The sequence below is a fragment of the Phragmites australis genome, chromosome 8 (assembly GCF_958298935.1).
Source record: "Phragmites australis chromosome 8, lpPhrAust1.1, whole genome shotgun sequence".
Taxonomy (NCBI): domain Eukaryota; kingdom Viridiplantae; phylum Streptophyta; class Magnoliopsida; order Poales; family Poaceae; genus Phragmites; species Phragmites australis.
In genome coordinates, this window is record NC_084928.1 from 24,572,364 (window position 1) to 24,592,861 (window position 20,498).

The 20,498-nt window shown below is 52.5% G+C and overlaps 1 protein-coding gene across 1 annotated transcript; it reads right to left on the reverse strand.

Annotated features, from left to right (window-relative positions):
• Window positions 1–18,309: 18,309 nt before the first annotated feature.
• LOC133927676 (UPF0481 protein At3g47200-like) lies at window positions 18,310–19,717 on the reverse strand. The gene has a single exon (XM_062374111.1). The coding sequence runs from the start codon at window positions 19,690–19,692 to the stop codon at window positions 18,310–18,312; it is 1,383 nt and encodes a 460-aa protein (XP_062230095.1). The 5' UTR covers window positions 19,693–19,717.
• Window positions 19,718–20,498: the final 781 nt, after the last annotated feature.

A 20,498-nucleotide genomic window follows, 5' to 3' on the forward strand; every position in this document is an offset into this window, starting at 1 on the left:
GACCCTTTTTTGTTTGGAAGAGCTGTCTCGTTTCCTCATTGACTTTAATTAACTGCTACACTTCCCCATGAATTGAAGCTTTCAATCCACTCACACCATTTTGGCAAGAATCCTTTCATCCGAAGGGTTTGTAACAGGAATGGTCATTTGACTCTATCATAAGCCCTATTAAAATCTATTTTTAATATGACTCTGTTGGGGGGTCATTGTTAAGGACCCCCGACGGCCCCTTGACTTAGCTAGCCCATGCCCATGGACCCATGCCTCCCGAAGGCCGCTTTCGAACTTCCGGGCTTCGGAGTAACCATCTTTGGAAGCCATGTCTCCTGAAGCCTCCATCACCCAGAGCAATGACTCCCAAAGCCTACATCTCCCAGAGCCATGCCTCCCGAAGACTCCACCTCCCGCAGTCACACCCCCTCGGGGCCCCATCTTCAAGGCTTGGGTAGGCTTCTCAAAGGCTACGAGGTGAGTCATCCGACCTCAAGAAAGATCTGCCAAAAGTGGAATGCTGATCATCCTTTGCCTGCAAGGAAGTGACCGGCATTAAGTAACTAGGCTAGTGGACGTCGTCCTGACACCCCAGTGCAATGGAGGTTATCCTGACACCCCTGATAGTGCGGCGTCGGGCCGCAATTGGAGACCGGCTCACCCCTCAGGGTGCAGGCACCATAATAGTTACCATGGTAGATATTTATCTTGTATGCAGGGTAAGAAATAGTTATCCAGGATAAGAACCTGTAACTCAGCCGGGTCCTGGATATTTTGCACATAGCAATAACTTGTACTCTAAGTTACGTACAACCCTATATATAGGAGGCCATGGTCGTCTGGAAGAGGGGGGCAACACACAGGACACAGAGGTGTACAAACACAAAGTCACGCTGTGATACTCCCCCCAGACCGATCCAATATCAATACATTTGTGATGTTCCTTACTCTCAAACTTTGTCTCCAAGCTTGAGTCTCCTCCTTAGAAGAAACTTTCACCGTACTTGCTGGGGCAAGACGATCTCTTGCTCCAACAGCGCGCCGTCCGTGAAGATTCGAACACAGAAGTGCTAAGAGAGGTAGGATTCCACCCAAGAAGAAGACCACCAACGCCGCAACAATGACGGCCGACCCCCCGGTCACGCCTGTGCGACAATCCAAGTGACTAAACACAGGCTGCGCCGATGATGACCCCCTAACCGAGGGGAACGAGGGCCTTACGGCCACCACCGACCCAGCCATGACCATAGCTGTGGCTGGCACTAAAGGGCTCTCTACCCAGGAGACCCAGCAGCAACAGCAGCAGCAAGGCGAGGCCCCCGCTGCGCCCCTAGGGGCTGCAGCTGACGCCACCACCGAAAACCATTTCACCCGAGCGTCAATCACGCTTGGCGGCACTCTTGAACCATATGGAGGAACTGTAAATGACCCTGCGGGTCGATCAGCAAGCTACCTGCATGACCATCACCGCCCCCGTGACGACCGACACTGTTCCGACCCAAGCTCTACGGGTCGATGAACTCTTCGACATCATGACCCTGCACGTTCAGCCTTCGGAGCCTCGGAGCCAGCATCGCGAGGATCCCCTGCAAGACTACGACTCTCCCCTGCAAACCGAGCTGCAGGCTACACCCTTCTTGGAGGGCTTTCGGACCCCGAAGCTACCTAAGTTCAAGGGCGATTCGGACCCTGATGATTTCATCCATTCCTACACCCTCGCCATGGAGGCCAGCGGGGGCGGACTAGCCACCATGACTAAATGCTTCCCTCTCTACTTGGAAGGGGTGGCCATTCGCTAGTTCTATGGACCGGACCCTGGCGTCATTCAAGCCTGGTCCCAACTCTGAGACCTATTTTGCAGCAACTTACAGGGTACCTTCATCGAGCCAGTAACCTCCGGAAGCCTGTTCACTATCATGCAGGAGCCGGACGAAACCCTCCAGGATTACATCCAAAGGTTCTCCCGGACCAAGGCCCAGATTAGGGGCATATCGATCTCTTCAGCCATCAACATCGGAACCCAGTGCATGGCCGAAGGCCCCCTATACGATCTTCTAAACCCGCGTCCAATACGCACGGTGGAAGTCCTCATGAGAAAGTTCGAGGAATATGCAGAAGCAGAGGAGGAAAAACTCTGTCAAAGGCGCTTGCAAGCTAACGAGACTTCCTGTGTCAACCCCGAGAAGTCACACTCACAAGCGGGATCGTCACACGCCCCCTCTTCCCCAGCGAAGAGGGGCTTCGAGGAGGCTCATACCTCCAGGTCCCAAAGGGGGCAGCAGCAACAACGCCGAAACATCAACAACATTAGCCAAGGCCACGGGGCTCCAAACCAAAACCACCCTAGGGGACGCGGCTGGGGACGCCTCGGAGGCCTCCCAAAGTGAAGCCACGCCCCGAACTGGTGTTCCGAGGAGGAATCCTAGTGCACTCTACACGGCGCGGGACGAGGACATAACATCGACAATTACCGGACCCTCACCACCTTCCGAGAAGAGTACCAAGAGAAGCAGGCAGCCATCGCCTCGACCGAGGAGGCCACCAAGGAGCGAGCTGAAGATCATAGGCCACCGGCCAGCCGGCGCGTTGATCATCTGGCCGCAGAACACTCCGCAGCCGGTCCTACCTTCTCCGCCCTATAACCGGCAGAGTGGTACAACGACAAAGGGGCACGGGGCAAACAAATCATCCTCACTATAACCGGCAGAGGGAGCTTCAGCTGCACTTTGAAACAACAGCGGCGAGACTACGCACACGAGGTGCACCACATCGGAGCAACCATCATCCATCGACAGACCCACGAATGGGCTGACGCACTGGTGACATTCACCATCGATGATTCCGAGGGGGTGAAATTTCCCCACTCTGATGCCCTGGTCATCTCAGCCAACATCGTTGAAGTCAAGGTCTGGAGAATACTAATCGACGGAGGTAGCTCGATGGACCTCCTATTCATACATGCCTTCGACCAGCTCCGAATCCCGCGAAGTCGGCTCTCACCAAGCCACAGACCCCTCCAAGGATTCAATGGTGTCCCCCTCGACGCCCTAGGCCAGATAGAACTCCCGATCATCTTCGGCGAAGGCTCCGCAGCATGGACCAAAGTAATCACCTTAAACGTTGTGAATGTACCTTACGCCTACAACGCCATTCTAGGATGAGGAATTCTGAACAGATTCAGAGTTGTACCCCGTCACAATTACCTCTGCTTGAAGATGCCCGGACCCCAGGGGCTGATAACCATCCATGGTGACCCAGACCTGGCTAGGCGCATCGAGTATGGACACCCTACTCTGCTCCCCGGCTACCACATTCATGCCGTGACCCAGGAGGGTTCCGAGGACCCTCCATCGACGCATCCCGGGCACCGTTGACCTCCAAGGCCACAACCGGAGGGGGACATAAAGCGTGTCCCCAAACATCCAGACCAACCCGACCGGATCTTCCAAATAGGGGCGGACCTCACCTCCAAGCAGGAAGCCTAGCTTTTGGCCGTCTTGTAGAGTAACCTTGACACCTTCGCATGGTCCCCGTAGGACCTCTCGGGAGTCGACCGCTACATTATTGAACACTCTCTTCAGGTCGACCCAAAGGGTAGGCACATACGCCAGGGGCTTCGTAAGCTCTCCCCAGAGCAGGCAAAAATCGCAAAAGATGAGGTCCAGAACCTACTAAAGGCCGGTGTTATCCGAGAGGTCATCCACTCCGATTGACTCTCCAACACCATCCTGGTCAAGAAACATAGTAGAAAGTGGCGTATGTGCATTGATTTCATATCGCTGAACAAAGTATACCCTCAGGATCCATACCCCCTTCCTTGCATCGACCAGCTAGTGGATTCCACCACCAGTTGCGAGTTGCTAAGCTTCCTGGACGCCTACTCCGGGTACCACCAGGTGTGGATGGCGATGGAGGATGAGAGCAAGAACAACTTCATCACCCCCTTCGGAGTATACTGCTACATTCGAATGCCCTTTGGTCCTCGAAATACTAGGGCCACCCTCTCTTGCATAGTGCACAATGTACTACAGCAGCAACTGGGCCGCAATGTCAAAGCCTACATGGACGATATTGTGGGGAAAAGCCAGCTTGAAGCCAACCACATTGCTAACTTGCAAGAGACATTTGATAGCCTCTGGGCTGCAGGCGTGCGGCTGAAACCGGAGAAGTGCGTATTTGACGCTAAGGCTAGAAAGATGCTGGGATATCTCGTCTCCCAAAGAGGCATCAAGTCCAACCCAGGCAAGGTTCGTGCCATCACATAAATGTCACCTCCCATGAATTCAAAGGAAGTGCAACGCTTGGCCGGCCACCTCGCAACCCTCAGCCGCTTCCTCGCCAAATCTGCCAAGCATAGCCTCCCCTTCTTCAAAACGCTGAGGGGCTCTGAACCATTCAACTGGACTCCGGGGTGCCAGGTGGCATTCAAGGCCCTTAAGGCCCACCTTTCCCACCTCGAAACACTCGCGATGCCCCTCCCTGGCGAAGGGCTGCTCCTATACTTGTCTGCCTCTGCCTTTGCTGTCAGCACTGCCCTAGTACGGAAGGAGAAAAGTGACAGTCCCTTTGCTCAAAGGGTTGTACACTATATCTTGGAGGCCTTAGCTAGGGCCAAGACACGCTACACCGAGCTCGAAAAGATAGCATACGCCCTGCTGATGGCCTCACGCAAGCTTCGGCACTACTTCCTAGCCTACGACATCACTGTCCCAACCTCTTTACCCACTTGGTGACATGTTTCACAACCGGGCGGCGACGGGACGCATCGGCAGATGGGCAGTAGAGCTAGCCCCCTTCATGGTAAGGTTTATGGCTCGCACCGCCATCAAATCCCAAATCTTGGTAGACTTCATCGTCGAATGGACTCCGATGCCCGCCGAACCCACCGCTACCCCTCCCCAAGACATCTGGACAATCTACACCGATGGAGCATATGGATCCATGGGTGCTGGAGTCAATGCGGTCCTCATCTCCCCCACATCCACCAAGTCCTATTTGCTGCTCGCCTATATTTCAAGACGACCAACAACATAGCCGAATACGAAGTCATCCTCTTGGGCCTCCGGAAGGCCCGAGCCTTAAAGGGGAAGCCAGAGTCATCATCCAGACCGACTTTCAAATCATCACCGGCCACATCGACAAGAGCCTCCAAGTTTGACATCCGGACATGACAAGATACCTCGAAGCCATCCACAAGGCTGAAACACACTTCTACGGCATATCAATACAGAGCATACATTAGATGGACAACGGCCAGGCAGATGCCCTGGAAAAAGCTACCGCCACAGGCAAAGACCCACTATTGGGCACCTTCCTCTAAACTCTACACCAACCGACTGCTAAAACTCTTGACAAGACAGCCACCACTATCCTCCCCATCAAAATCACCGACTGGAGAGCTCCCCTCTTATCCTTCCTCAATGGAATAGAAGATCTGGAAGACATGATTGTGCTCCACCACATTCAGCATTGCGCTAGGGGCTACGGTCTTATAGAAGGCGCCCTGTACAAGACAAGTGTATATACTCCCCTCCTCCGCTGCATTACCAGACAAGAAGGGGCCAACCTCCTCCGGGAGATACATGAAGGCCTTTGCGGCAACCATTTGGCGCCTCGCGCCCTAGCTGATAAGGCACTTTGCTAGGGGCTCCATTGGCCTACAATCATGTATGATGCAGAAGACCTCGTTTGCACCTGCCAAGGATGCCAATGGATGAGACATCGAAGCCACCGGCCCCGGCTCCCCTACAACCAATCACTCCCGTTGGGCCCCTGGCTCGCTGGGGCATGAACCTCATCGGACCATTCCCTTGTGCAAAAGGCAACACTCAGTACGTGGTGGTAGCATTAGAGTACTTCTCCAAATGGGTCGAGGCTGAGCCCCTCATGGTGATCATATCAAAGAATGTCCAGAAATTCTTTTAGAAGAATATAATCTGCCACTTCGGCATCCCACGACAGCTCACAGTTGACAAACGGCATGTAACTCAACTCCAGGCCTTTCAGACAATTCTGCGATGACCTCGGCATCGAATTATACTTTTTCGCAGTTCGACATCCTCAGTCCAATGGGGCCATCGAATGGGCCAACGGGAATATCCTCTCCTGCTTAAATCGCTGACTCGTAGCCTTAGCTCGAGGCCTATGGGTCGAAGAGCTTCCCAAGATTTTATGGTCCCTCCGCACCACTATCACGCGAGCCACCGGGATCACCCTGTTCCGCCTTCTATCTGGCGACGAGGCTATGACCCTCACCGAGGTCAAGGGATGCTCACTCAGGGTACAGTTTCCACAAACTACCGGAGAAAGAGAGCTCTCCCTCAATCTCATTGAAGGCACGCGGCTCCATGCTGTCCAAAATCTCAATCACTACATCAAGAAAACCAAGGCCTGGTACGATCATAAGGTTGCACCATGAAGCTTCAAGCCCGGCGACCTAGTACTTCGACGTACCCTAGCTCTAGAAAAACTGCGCAATAAATGGGAAGGCCCATACTTGGTCCTCAGGTCCAACAGGCCTGACTCCTACCACCTGGCCGATACAGAAGGGACCCCCCTCGAACACAGTTGGAATGCGAAGACCCTTCACAAATACTATTTGTAGACAACCCCAGGCTCAGTCCTCTCCAAAGTTCCAGAACAATAAAAAACCGTAGGTTTACACACCCATAAATAGCTACCAAACCTAGAGGTGTTACCTCCCAAAAATCCCTTACCCCACAACAACCCCACACAAAGCCTACGAAGACCCTCCGGCATCTTGAAGGAACTGTCTCCATGCTGGAAAGGTAAAAACCTCTATCATCTTGAAGCCATTGCCTCTGTGCCAGAGAACAAGATCCCTCTAGCATCTTGAAGGCAATGCCTTCGTGCCAGACAAGTATATCCCTTCGCCATCTTTAAGGCCATTCTAACCTACGTGGCGGAGAGGCAAAGACCGCTTCAGCATCTTGAAGGCTTAGCCTCCATGCTAGATAGACATATATCCCTCCGCTATCTTTAAGTTCTAGCTAACATACGTGGTTTAGAGGCAAAGACTGCTCCGGCATCTTGAAGGCATTGCCTCTTGCCGGACAAGGCATAAGACCCTTCGTCATCTTTAAGGCCTGGCTGATCTACGTGGCGGAGGGATAACTCCAGTTAGCCTCAAAGGCACGAACACTCCAGAACAACACAGGCGAACCAAAAGAAGACAGACATGGCTCTATTAGATAAGAAATGGCCAAAGTACATGAAGCAGAAGGGGGTAGTCAACATACTAAGACTTTGACCCCCTTCGAAAAGAAAAGAAAGCAAAAAACCAAATAGACTGCGACAGAGCTACACCTCCAGGGCATCCACACGCAGAGACTGCTCCTGCGGAGCAACGACGTGAAGCAAAAAGCCTTCAGAGAACCGTGGTGCGCCTACAGGCTCCGAATGAAGGGCCGAACCTCCCAACGAAGAACCCTGGTGAAGACCCCTCGGGGCGCCTAGAGTCACCTGACCTGCCATGTAGCGCAGCATTATGCTTCGGCCATGACTCGCCCATAAGTTATGGCGAAAGTTCTCCAGAGATATGCGAATCTCCACCGGAGGTGCCTTTGACCGAAAACCCTCAATCACGGAGTCCGGCACCTACTTCTCCAATACTTCGAGGGGACCAACCCCTGCTTGGTTCAGAAGGGTCAGCTAGAGCGCCGCAGCCACGCATGCACTGGACCTCGCGTAGGTCTCCATGGATCTAACCATGACCTTCGCAGCAGACTGAAGCTAGAAGAGTGGCATAACCGACGCCTCCGAGTCGGAGGGTTGTGGCGGACACCTGGCCCCAAGGCCGCTCATGGCATCGGAGGTGATCTGGGCAACCTCCGACGCAAGTGTAGCTAACTGCTGGCACTCCAAGCACAGTACCCCCTCCGATGCCTGAGCCTCCTTCAGCTCTCACCGCACCTCACCCACTGCAGCCCGAAGGGTCTCAACATCACCTTCGGCCGACACACGGGCTGCATTGCTGCATCGGCGATCTCCCTCGCCTCCCGGAGGTCTTCCACAGCCTTCTATGCCTCAACCTCCGTGCGCTCCTGCTTCAAAACCTTCTCCCACCAGAGACCCTCCTCACTCTCGTGGAGCGCCGTCTCCTCCTGAAGACAACCCTCCGAAGACTCCACCTGCTTCTGGGCCAACTCCAAGGCCTGACAAAGGCCTTGAACCTCTTCATGGGCCGTGACAAAGGCCTGGCGCCCACCATCTCTCAGTTCCCTCATCAAAATTACTTGCTACAAGGCACATCAGAAGAAGAAAAAGGACAAAATGAGCTACTCAGAACCCGACACCGGGCCCGGTAAATCGTGACTCAAGTATCGACCTGCAAGACTGCCGCTACTAGACGTGCCTCCACTTCCTCCAAAGGACGCTCAGCCAACGATCGCTTGACCTCTCCACTCTGGTGAAGAGGGGGAGGCCGCGACGAAGGCCCTTAACTCCTCCGGGCGCAACATTAAGTCATCCAGAGTCAAGACCCCAAGGACAGGGCCCCCCTCAGCCATCGCGAAGGGAGCCTCAGTGGAGGGCACAGTGCCCCCCAGCACCAGCCGCCAAGGCCAAGTCACCAGCCGGCTCGAGGCTCCGTGGAAACGAGGCTGCGCCCCCCGCGGTGGCCTTTAGGGACACCTCTAGAGGAGTCCCTGACCCCTACTGGGGCTCTGAAGCCTTCAGGGAGGAGTCAAAAATGCATCCACCTCGATGATCACTACAAAATACCAAGAAACACAAATCAACATTCCAGTGCACTACCAAAACAAGATATAGCTAACGAAGCAAAGACACCTCATCAATTCCCTCAAACCCTCTCATAGAAGGGCCCGTAACTTCATCGACGTCCGAACTGGTAAACCCAAAATCATATTCCACGGAGGCCACGCCTCCTCTTCGGCTCAAGCCATGACCAGCAATATCCGGACAGCCCAGGTTCTTCCCCCGGTCACCACCACCGAGCTGATCCTCACCTCCGGATGGGTCGCCCGCACTCCTGACCTGCCGTTGACACTTCCTACGGACCAGCGGCACCTCGGACAACTCGGCCATCAAGCCGGTATGTGAACCTTCAGAGACAGAAGGCCACCAGGCCTGGAGTGCCTTCGCGTGGATTGCGGGAGCGGTGTGCGCTCGTTTCCCAGCAACCTTAGGCTTCGGCTGATCCTACCATGCCGGAGCCCCCACTCTGAGATAAAAGCAGCCGCGGTTGTACCACTCCTAGCTCTGTGTCAGAGCCACCTGCCGCTCCTGCTTCGCGTGAGTAGGTGGGCTCAGGACCACCTTCGCGATCTCCGCCACACGCTCCAGCGGAAGGCAGTTCTCTAAAAGAAAAAGGTGACTCATATATGCAGATCAATAACCAAACAACAAAGAGGACTCACCAGAGCTGACGGGGGGACCAGAGTACACCTTCAGCCACTCTTCCGCACCTTGCTCGAAGGCGCAATCCCAGCCCATCTGAAGGGCCGAATGCGCAACATGGAGAACTCCTCCACAAGATCACGCATGCCCATTTTTTCAGCCACCCTTCGAAGAAGGGCCAGCCGCGAAGGAAACTGGTCGTCCGTGATCCCCATCGCCGACTCTGGGACATACGTGATATCCCGGTTTGTGGAGCGAAGGGGGATGCGAAGCCGACATTGTAGTAAAACCATCGCTACAACCAACTAGTATACCACTGACCATTAATAGCCTTTACCGGGAAGCCATTGCGGTACTGCGGCCGTATCTAGAAGTTAACACTACCGAAGCTGAGGGGTCTCTTCGTTCCATCGCCCTTGATCATCTTCAGCTAGCAGCTGTTAAAGTGGAGGGCCACGAAAAAATCCGCCCTCCCTTAACACCTCTCCGCCCGCATGGCCCACTCGATGGTGGCCAGGTGGGCGATGGCATTGGCATGGAGCTACGGAAGCTCCACATAGTAGTGGCGGAGCACCTCCTCGAGCAGCGGCACCGATGAAAAGCTCAGGCTCGCTTCGAAGAAAGCCTCGAACACTATGACCTCATGGGCTAGAGGCTCCGGGACCTCCTCATCTAGTGGGGACCAAGTGATGGCTCTAGAGGGAATCTTCCCTTCCCTAACCATTCGGTCAAGCTCCTCGTCATCGATGGCGGATACCCCCAACAAGGTGGTTTGCTAGGGATGACTTCTGCTAGCGTGGCAAAGCTCCACCCCTGGCGACGGCCCCATCAACAACGGAGGAACCGACGCCACATGAGGGCCCCCACAGTGGCCGCACCGGTGGCTTCGCTCGCTGCCTGAGTTCCAGCTCCACCCGGGGCACTCAAGCTAGCCATACGGATCGCAGGAGGATGACAAAAGGCATTGGATGGCAAGAAAGAAAGAAGAGCAGCAATCGATAGACGCACGCGCAAAGCAAGAACAACTGGAGGCAAAGGGAAGATGAGAACGAGGCGCAAGAGAAAAGGCCACTCAGGGTAATCCCTCTCCTTATAAAGATAAAGGGGAGATTACCTGCCCTAGAAAAATGGGTGCATGTCCTGTCCCATCGCCTGCCAGGCCACGATCATGGGGGAGAGGAACCGCCCCCCACGACCCTCCAACCACAAGATGCCATGCGTCCCACATTCGCTTGACAAGGCGTGATCGTGCCTTTTTCACAGGGCGCATTCAATGCCCCTTGTCATCAACATCATCGAACGAACAGTTCAGATCAAGTGGATCGAATCTTCCAAGGCAAGCCAAGCGATACTAGGGACCATGAGCCATCAACAGCAAAGCAAGGGACCACGGAAGCCCTGCTCCAAAAGAACTGCGGGCCCAACCACTATGCTGGCTGCCCTCGCAAGGAGCTACTGTTAAGGGTCATTGTGAAGGACCCCCGATGGCCCCTTGGCTCAGCTAGCCCATGCCCATGGACCCACGCCTCCTGAAGGCCGCTTTCAGACTTCCGGGCTTCGGAGTAACCATCTCCCGGAGCCATGTCTCCCGAAGCCTCCATCTCCTGGAGCAATGACTCCCGAAGCTTCCATCTCCCAAAGCCATGCCTCCTGAAGCCTTCACCTCCCGAAGCCACACCTCCTGGAGCCCCAATTTTCGGGGCTCGGACATGCTTCTCAAAGGCTACGAGGTGAGTCATCAGGCCTCAAGAAAGATCTGCTAGAAGGGGAATGCCGATCATCCTTTGCCTGCAAAGAAGTGACCGTTATTAAGTACCTAGGCTAGTGGACGTCATCCTGATACCCCAATGCAATGGAGGTTATCCTGACACCTTTGACAGCGTGGCGCTGGGTAGCAATTGGTGACCGGCTCACCCCTTAGGGTGCAGGCATCACAATAGTTACCATGGTAGATCTTTATCTTCTATGCAAGATATAAAGTAGTTATCCAGGATAAGGCCATGTAACTCAGTCGGGTCCTGGATATTTTGCACATAGCGATAACTTATACACTAAACTACGTACAACCCTTTAAATAGGAGGCCATGATCGGCTGGGAGAGGGGGGCAACACACAGGACATAGAGGTGCACAAACACAAAGTCACACTGTGATATTCCCCCCAAACCGATCCATTTTTCTACTATTAATACATTTGTGGTGTTACTTACTCTTAAACTTTGTGTTTGTGCACCTCTATGATATTCTCCTCCTTAGAAAAAAACTATCGCCATATTTACTGGGGCAAGACGATCTCTGATTCTAACAGACTCCATTCAACTTTTTCTATGTAGTTCATGTATCATTTCATGCAAAATGATAACCCCTTTAAGGATGTTTCGGTCCGCAATGCTGTTTATGAGGTTGGTAATTACTTTAATGAAAATTTTAAAACTGATATTTGCATCAGCGTTGGGTCTCCTTTCAACCAGAGGGCAGAGGCAGTGACTTTCGCAGATGGGCGTAAAGAGATTGGCCGGGACCTTCGCCGTGGATTTGACACTCTTATCCTCATCAGTCATCATCCCTTGGCTTGTGTGTTGTCTAATGACAGTGGCTGCGGTGCTGTGGTCGATCCGTGAATAGGCAAGGCTTTGGAAGCACTACCGGAGACAGCTTCTCAGGCACTCGGCAAAGGACGATATACACTCAGCAAAGGCTTTGCCGAGTGCTACACTCGGCAAAGGGTGCTCGGTAAAAAGTTTGTTGGCAAAGACCTCTTTGCCGAGTGCAATTTATCGGGCACTCAGCAAAGGATTTGCCGAGTGCTAAGCTGACACTCGGCAAAGGTGGCGTCTGTGCCGAGTGCCACCTGGAGGACACTCGGCAAAGGTGGCGTCTGTGCCGAGTGCCACCTGGAGGACACTCGGCAAACAGGCCATATTTGCCGAGTGCCTGGACCGTGGCTCTCGGCAAAGCATGTTGTCAAGTTGCCGAGTGTCATGGCCATTGCACTCGGCAAAGTGACTGAAAACAGCCTTTTTTATTTGTTTTTGACATCCCATCCAAACAAACAGATATATATATATAACAAACATCACCAACATCACATATATATCATCAACAGCACATATATATCACCAACACCACATATATATCACAAACATCACATGTCTCACAATATATCACAAATAAGTTCACAAGTAATCCAAGTGCTCCATCATCTACAACCATAATTGCAAATAGAAGTACCATTAACAACCACAAGTATCATCACCAAGATGGTCAATGAAACTGATTTGGTGAATGATTCGCTGAAGCATGAGGATCGTTCGATGCCGCCGATTGATTCTGCACAAAGGAGAAGAGATTGCATGTGTGAGACAAGATAAATATATACCATACATGAATAAAACTTTCATACTCCACTAGGTTTGACCGTAAGCATGAACATACAAACTAAAACATTTATACTCACAGGAGTAGAATAGTGAGGAGGTGGAGGTGGAGGTGGAGCGAATAGCGAAGGTGGCGGAGCCACACCCGTAGCGGCGCCAATACTTTGCATGTACTGAAGAATCTCCACCATCCTCCGCTGCTCGGCCTCCATCGTCGCCTGCATTTGCTCCCGTATCCTCCTCTCTTGTTCCAGCTGGGCCTACAATATATTCACCCTAATGTTACAATAATGCAAAGGAAAGGTATGAAAAAACCAATGAACGACGAATAAACCAGGAATAACCTCGAGTGCCTCCACCCGGTGGTGTGAAGTGTCCTTCCGAGGTCGTATGGCCGGGCTCGTGCTCGTGCTGCTTGCTCGAATCTGGGAGAGACTGGGAGTAGCGGCCGAGTCGATTGCGCCGTCGCCAATCCAGTATCGCCCATGCTTCTTGCCTCCTCCCACCCTCATGACGACTTCTCCATCAAGGTCCTCGGTGCTCGGATCGTACTCTGGCCCATGGACCTCCCTTGCCATCGATGTGTACTCACTAAGGCGGTTGTGGACGGTCGCATTGCTGTACGCCTCGGGCCCGTCCTCCGGGTTGTAGTCGACGTCGGACGTCGCCTTGCCCTTGTGGGCCATAGCAAATGCCTTGAAGATGGAGCAAGGCTGGCCACCATGTGACGCCGACTGCGAGAAAAACAGCAAGATGATTAGAAATCATGCAGAATTGAGCGTTAGAATAAATAAATGAATTCGCGTACCCATGTTTGTGCGTATCCGCTGAGGTTGCGGCTGCCTTGATGGTGTGCTACACCTGGCATCATCAAACGCCGCTCCCGGCACAAGTTGTGCGTCTCCTCCCACTCGCGTGAGCACCACTTGTCCACCATCTGTTCCCAGCACTGGGGATGCGCGGCGCACCAATAAGGAATTATCTACAGGCCATCAAGTACATGACATATCAGAAGATGAAATTAAGCCTACTTAATCTCAAAAGGAATCAGTATTAATGTTCTGTATTTACCTGCAGGTACTGGTCCCGGGTCAGCATCATGGTTCTTGCGTCCCTTTTGGTGACCTTCGTTCCAACGACGGTCCCGTGGTAAGTTACGACGGCCTGGATGCGCGCCTCGTAATGCATGTCCACGACGAGTTTTTTGCAGCATTTGGTAGCCACCGCATCCGCCCTGGCCTCATGTCCGTCCTGGCATCTAAAGAAACCCTGCATACAAACACGATGTATCCATTCATTATTTCAAGAATGTCCAATAAATACGATGTATTGAGCAATGTAGTGCGAGGAAGACTTACCCACAGCTCTTGCTTCACCCGCTCCGCCTTGTTGTTGAATACCCTGCGGGCCCGATCTGCAGCATCGGGGGCGGCGGCGTAGTGGTCAAACGAGTAGGCCGGCCCCGTCACTCCGGCGTACTCAACCAGGCCAGGGAAGTGCTCCTTGCACAGAAGACCGAGGATGCCATTGACTTGGCGTGTGTGAGCACCTCCACTCGCCACAATCGTCCAGTTCCTGCCCAAGTGATTAACAATCGTCCAATTTCTATTTTGATATTCAACATATCATATAAAGTAGTGATAACATCTAAAGTTACTTACTTTTCCCCCTCGGGTCGAATCAGCGGGCGTCTCTCACGAGGTATCGGTCGCTGAGGGAGGCTCGCGGGACCTCGCAAGTAGACGCTGGACGAACTAGAGGAAGCGGAACCCCCTGCCGTAGGATCCTCAGTATGAACGGAAGGTGCCGTAGGATTGTCACGGGAATGTCAAGCTGCCTCTTCTGGCCATCACCAGAACCTACCTCCAGGAACCTAGATGATTTACACTTTGGACAGTACTTTGCTTCCACGTATTCTTTCCTAAATAGGACGCACCCCTTCGGCAAGCATGTATCTGCTCATACGGCATCTTAAGTGCACGAAGGAGTTTCTGTGACTCGTGCATGCTCTTTGGCAGAAGGTGACCCTCCGGAAGCAGGCTGCCAATAACTGTCAACATACCATCAAAGGCGTCTCGACTCAGGCTATACTGGGACTTTAACGCCATTATGCGTCCAATGGCATCCAGTTGAGAAACCTTTGTCTGGCCGTGAAGGGGTTTCTGTGCCGCGGCAAACATGTCGTAGAACGCCTTTGCGGTTGCCTCTGGCTCCTCCTCCGTACGGCCTTCAGCGAACTGTGCCTCGTGATAGTCATTTAACATGTTTGCTACCCCGGCATCAGCATCATAATCCTCGACACGTGGTCTCACCACCTCCTCTCTCATACGATCGGCTTCACCATGGTAGACCCACCGGGTATAGTCTGCCATAAATCCATTCTTCCAAAGATGTTCCCCCATGACCTTCTTCGTTTGTCTTTTCCTGTTTGCACATTTGCTGCAGGGACAGCAAATTTTACTCGCTCCTTTAGCAGCCACGCCAAATGCCCGTTCCAAGAAAGCATCGGTCTTGTCGATCCATTCATTGGTCACTTGACCCTGACTTGCGCGGCCCGTGTACATCCACTCACGGTCCTCCATCCTCTAACATATATAGCGACGAGTAATATAAACATCAATTGCATCTACACGACGTTCCTACTATCTAATAGGTGAGGATAGGTCCTAATCCCACGCGAGGATCCGTAGATGAGGTTAGTTTCCATGCTCTACTCCTATTCGAGACAGAATTTCGGCAGCACCTCCCCGCTGTTCTCCAAATACACGTCCTGCTAGGGAGAGTGTGTATCCGGAGAACAACAGGGAGATGATGCCGAAACTCTGTCTCGGATCGGAGCAGACCATGGAAACTAACCCCACCTACGCATCCGCGGGCTGTCCAAAAAACGTGGACAATTCGAAACAGATACGGTTTTAGATATGGAAATATCTACATATTTCCAACCGTATCTCTTTCGAACGGGAGACGCCTAACTGGGTTACGTGATCTACGACCATGATACGGAAAGAGGGGTTATACCTAGGGTGGCGGTGGAGTCAGGCTAGCGGGGCCGTGGCGGGTCGGTGCAGTGGCGAGGCGACGCGGTGCAGGCAGACCCGCAGCGGCAAGGAAGGCGATCGGGGTCGCCGAGGTACTCCGGCGCCGCTCCGACTGGCTCTTCTCTGCAAAAAAAGAAACATAAAACTGTCAATACAAAATTTCGGTAGCACCTCCCCTGCACGGTGAGGTTTCCAAAACCTGCAAGAAAACCAACGGCACGATGGCCGACATGCACATATATATGAACGGCACGATGGCCGACATGCACAAGTAATACCATCACTACAAATACCGCAACTACTAGTAATACTACGACGACGACGACGGATGGCATACCTAGTGGGCGTCGTAGGGCAGCGGTGGTGAAGGGGTCAGGGCGCCGGTGGACAAGGCGTCGGGGACGTGGCAACGGCGGCCGGGGCGCCTCCTCCTCCTCCTCCTTCTTCTTCCTCCTTCCTCCTTCTTCCTCCTCCTCCTTCTCTTCCTCCTTCTTCCTCCTCTCCTCCTCCTCTCTTTCTCCTCCTCCTCCTCCTCCTCCTTCTTCTTCCTCCTTCCTCCTTCTTCCTCCTCCTCCTTCTCTTCCTCCTTCTTCCTCCTCTCCTCCTCCTCCTCTCTTTCTCCTCCTGCTCCGGCGGCGCTGGCCCGGGGGCGGCTGGCGCGGGCGCGGGCGCGGGCGGGCGCGGGCGGGCGCGGGCAGTCGCGGGCGCGGGGGCGGGGGCGGCTGGCGCGGGCGCGGGCGGCGGCGGGGAGGTTTTGCATGTGTGCGGTGCGTGGGCCGAGGGTTAAATCCCCCCTTTGCCGAGTGCCCCCGATCTGGCACTCGGCAAAGAGGGGTTTTCTTTAAAAAAATTTAAAAATCTTTGCCGAGTGCCCCCGATCTGGCACTCGGCAAAGAGGGGTTTTTTTAAAAAAATTTGAAATTCTTTGCCGAGTGCCAGACGTCCTGGCACTCGGCAAAGAGCCTCCTTTCCCGAGTGTCATTTTTTGACACTCGGCAAACCCTAATTTTTTTTTCACTTTTGACCTCCAAACTTTTTCTGCACTCCTCATACAATACCTGTTACTCCATGTTCCAATGTGGCACATTTCTCGGATTTTTTCTATATTTCTTTAATTTATTTCAATTAATTGAATTTTCTTGGATAATTCAAATTATAACTGCTAGTCATTCGAATAATGAAAAAAAATGAATGGAAAAATGACATTCATGTTATTTAGTATAATGTGAGGCCGTATCCAGGAACAGACCACAAATTTCGAACATCTTGTTCACGAAACATGACCACGAACTTGCGGTCGAGTTGTTTTTAAATTGTATAAAAAGCAAACGAAGTCCGAAAATCATGAAACTTGTCAAGATGTCATGATATCATATGTTCGAGGCTGTGATAAAAATTTGAGAAGTTTACCCAGGTTGTCATGTACGATGCTTGTAATCTGTTGCAAACCGAAGAAGTTTACCCAGGTTTCTTCGGAGATTATTCGGTTTGCAAGCATCGTACGTGACAACTTGTGCAAAACCTTCTCAAATTTTTATCACAGCCTCCACATATGATATCATGACATCTTGACAAGTTTCATGATTTTCGGACTTCGTTTGCTTTTTATACAATTTAAAAACAACTCGACCGCAAGTTCGTGGTCATGTTTCGTGAACAAGATGTTCGAAATTTGTGGTCTGTTCCTGGATACGGCCTCACATTATACTAAATAACATGAATATCATTTTTCCATTCATTTTTTTTCATTATTCGAATGACTAGCAGTTATAATTTGAATTATCCAAGAAAATTCAATTAATTGAAATAAATTAAAGAAATATAAAAAAAGTCCGAGAAATGTGCCACATTGGAACATGGAGTACCAGGTATTGTATGAGGAGTGCAGAAAAAGTTTGAAGGTCAAAAGTGAAAAAAAAAATTAGGGTTTGCCGAGTGTCAAAAAATGACACTCGGGAAAGGAGCCTCTTTGCCGAGTGCCACGTGTTTGCCGAGTTCTTTCTCTCTGGCACTTGGCAAATAGGTAGGTTTTGCCGAGTGTCACAAAATGACACTCGGCAAAGAAGCCTCTTTGCCGAGTGCCTGATGTTTGCCGAGTTCTTTATCTCTGGCACTCGGCAAATATCCTCTTTGCCGAGTTCTTTATTTGTGGCACTCGGCAAAGAGGCTCTTTGCCGAGTGCCCGATAAAAAAGCACACGGCAAAGTATGGGACACTCGGCAAAGAAGCCGTCTCCGGTAGTGAAGGCTGGTATACATCTGGTCAGGATGATAACCTTGCATCTGCAGTCTTGTTGGGTCGTTTCGTTTATTTAATATCACCCTAACACTTAAACTCTTCTTTCTTTTTTGCTGGATCGCTTGGCCCTGGCCTAGTTTCTTTTTTACCAATGGTAAGACTTAAGAGCCAACGATACCATATACGACACAATGTATTTGCAACAGTCAGAGGAAGACCACACGACAGTGAACGGATTATTAATCTGATCGGGAGGGAAATATAATACCGCCCATTTCCTCCCGTTTACTGCTGCTTGGGTGGCTTGAAGTATGCATACGCAGCAAAGAAACTCTGCAGTGTGGTGAGGACGAGCAAGACCACGGCGGCGGCCACCGACGTGGTCACCCACGGGTTGCTGAAGTAGTTGCGCACCAGGGCCGCGCGCCACCGGGGCCACCTTGCCCGTTGGTACTTGTTCAACTCCGTGATCACGCCGGCGAGGTAGTTGCGGTCCGCGGCCAGGTAGGTCTCGTGGCACAGGCGGCCGAAGAACCTCGCCGCCTCCCGGTCCCGCTCGCTGTTCATCTGGTTCACCAGCACGCCGCTGAGTTGCAGCAGCCTCATGTCCTCCGGCGAGGCCACGAGGCAGTCCATGAAGATGGCGTAGGCGGTGACGTTGCCCGGCGTGAACGGGTAGGTCTGCTCGAAGGCGATCAGGTTGCGGAGTAGGGGTTCACTGTAGTCGTACAGCTGTAGCATCGGGATCTCCAGGACGCCCCCGTGGAATTCCATGTCGAGGAAGCTCGTCGCGTCCTGCCTCGCGCGAAACTTGACGCCGGCCTCCTCCAGCTCCCTGGCACACGGCACCCACTGCGTAAACTCCGATGGCGGCTGGACGTGTTGGTGCAGGTCAAATGCCGGAGCCGGGGCCGGGGCTGGCTTCCCAACGGAGAGGTAGAAGAGGTGCAGGAGGTGGTGCACGTTGACGCAGGTGATTGGCGAGGCGTGCAGATTTTGCGGCCGGAGCGAGCGGAAGAGACGTAGTGCACCGGCCACGAGGACCTCGCTGGTCTCGTTAGGGTCCGTTCGGAGCTGCTCGAACAGCTTCTCCACGACGAAGAAAGGGATCTGGTTCTCGAGCAACAACAGGTCACGCGTGACGAACCCCCAGACCCAGCACCTCCCGAACACTTGCGAGCAGTCGTCGTCCCCCTCGTCGTCATCGTTTCCACCTTCGGCGGTGGCCGACGCTGAAGCAGAAGAAGCAGCTTCTCTTCTAGCGATGCGCGCGTACTTGAGCAGGCGGTGGAGGATGAAGCATCCATCCAGCAGCATGGTGTGCACTAGGTCCCGGTCCTGCCTATTGACGTTCCGCGGGTAGGACGCCCAGATGCGCGGCTCCAGGCTTTTCAAGGCGGCCAGGCACCGGCGCAGGAGCGTCCGTGTCCGGGATGACTCCTGGAGAAGGTGGTGCCTGCTGATGAGCCTGCGCACGCAGCACCACTTGTAGTCCTGAAGGAGTTCGAAGTCCGGGTTGGCCCACCGTTGGTGGACGAGGCCGATCTCGACGGCGACAGGGAGGTAGGCTTCCACGTTGGCCGATCTCAGCTCCGAGGGGACCGTGTAGATGGTCGGCGGCTGTTCAGACTCGGAGCCACCGTATTTCGGAACAGCCACACCATTCATCTTCTCCTCCGCGCGCTTCACGTAGTCCTCCGAAACATGTTGGTCGGCTAAGCGAAGGGAAGCGAAAAGAAATTACTATTACTCCCTAAATTCTTTTTATTTAGATTTATTTAACTTTTTTTCATATTAGCCCACAACTACAGAAAATGTTACCACTGCGGGTTCACTGCCAGTTTTTGAACCGACAATGATAATCCAATCACTGTCGGCTTTCATGTAACGAACCGATAGTGATATAAACTATCACTGTCGATTCTTGAGCTTATTCTGTCGATTTGTATACTTATTATTGCCAGTTCCAGCTATGGATCAGCAATGATATTCAATTCAAAACAAAATAAAAATAAAAATTTGAGCAGTTAGCTAATAATTTAATCGAGCTTTATATTACTAACTCCATAATATTAGGGTTTATATCACACTAATCTATAATTAACTGACTAAATATATTACTGTCACCAAAAATAAAAAGTCATGCACGACCGTGCACAAAAAACCCTTAACGTGACTACCGGTCATCGGCCACGATGACGCAGAGGTAGTTGTCATCATCGTTGTTGTCCTCCTCCTCCTCGTCATCGTCCTCATCATCGTTGTTGTCCTCCTCCTCCTCGTCATCGTCCTCATCATCGCCGTCCTTATCATCCTCGTCCTTGGAGTTGTATCCGTCTCCTTCACCTCCGTCATTGCCAGCCCCATCATCGTCGCCGACCTCCTCCTCCCCGGCCTCATCTTCCTCCTACTCATTCGAGCTCGACCAGGATTTCTTTACCTTTGGTTCATCGAGGAAAAAGTCCCACACCTCA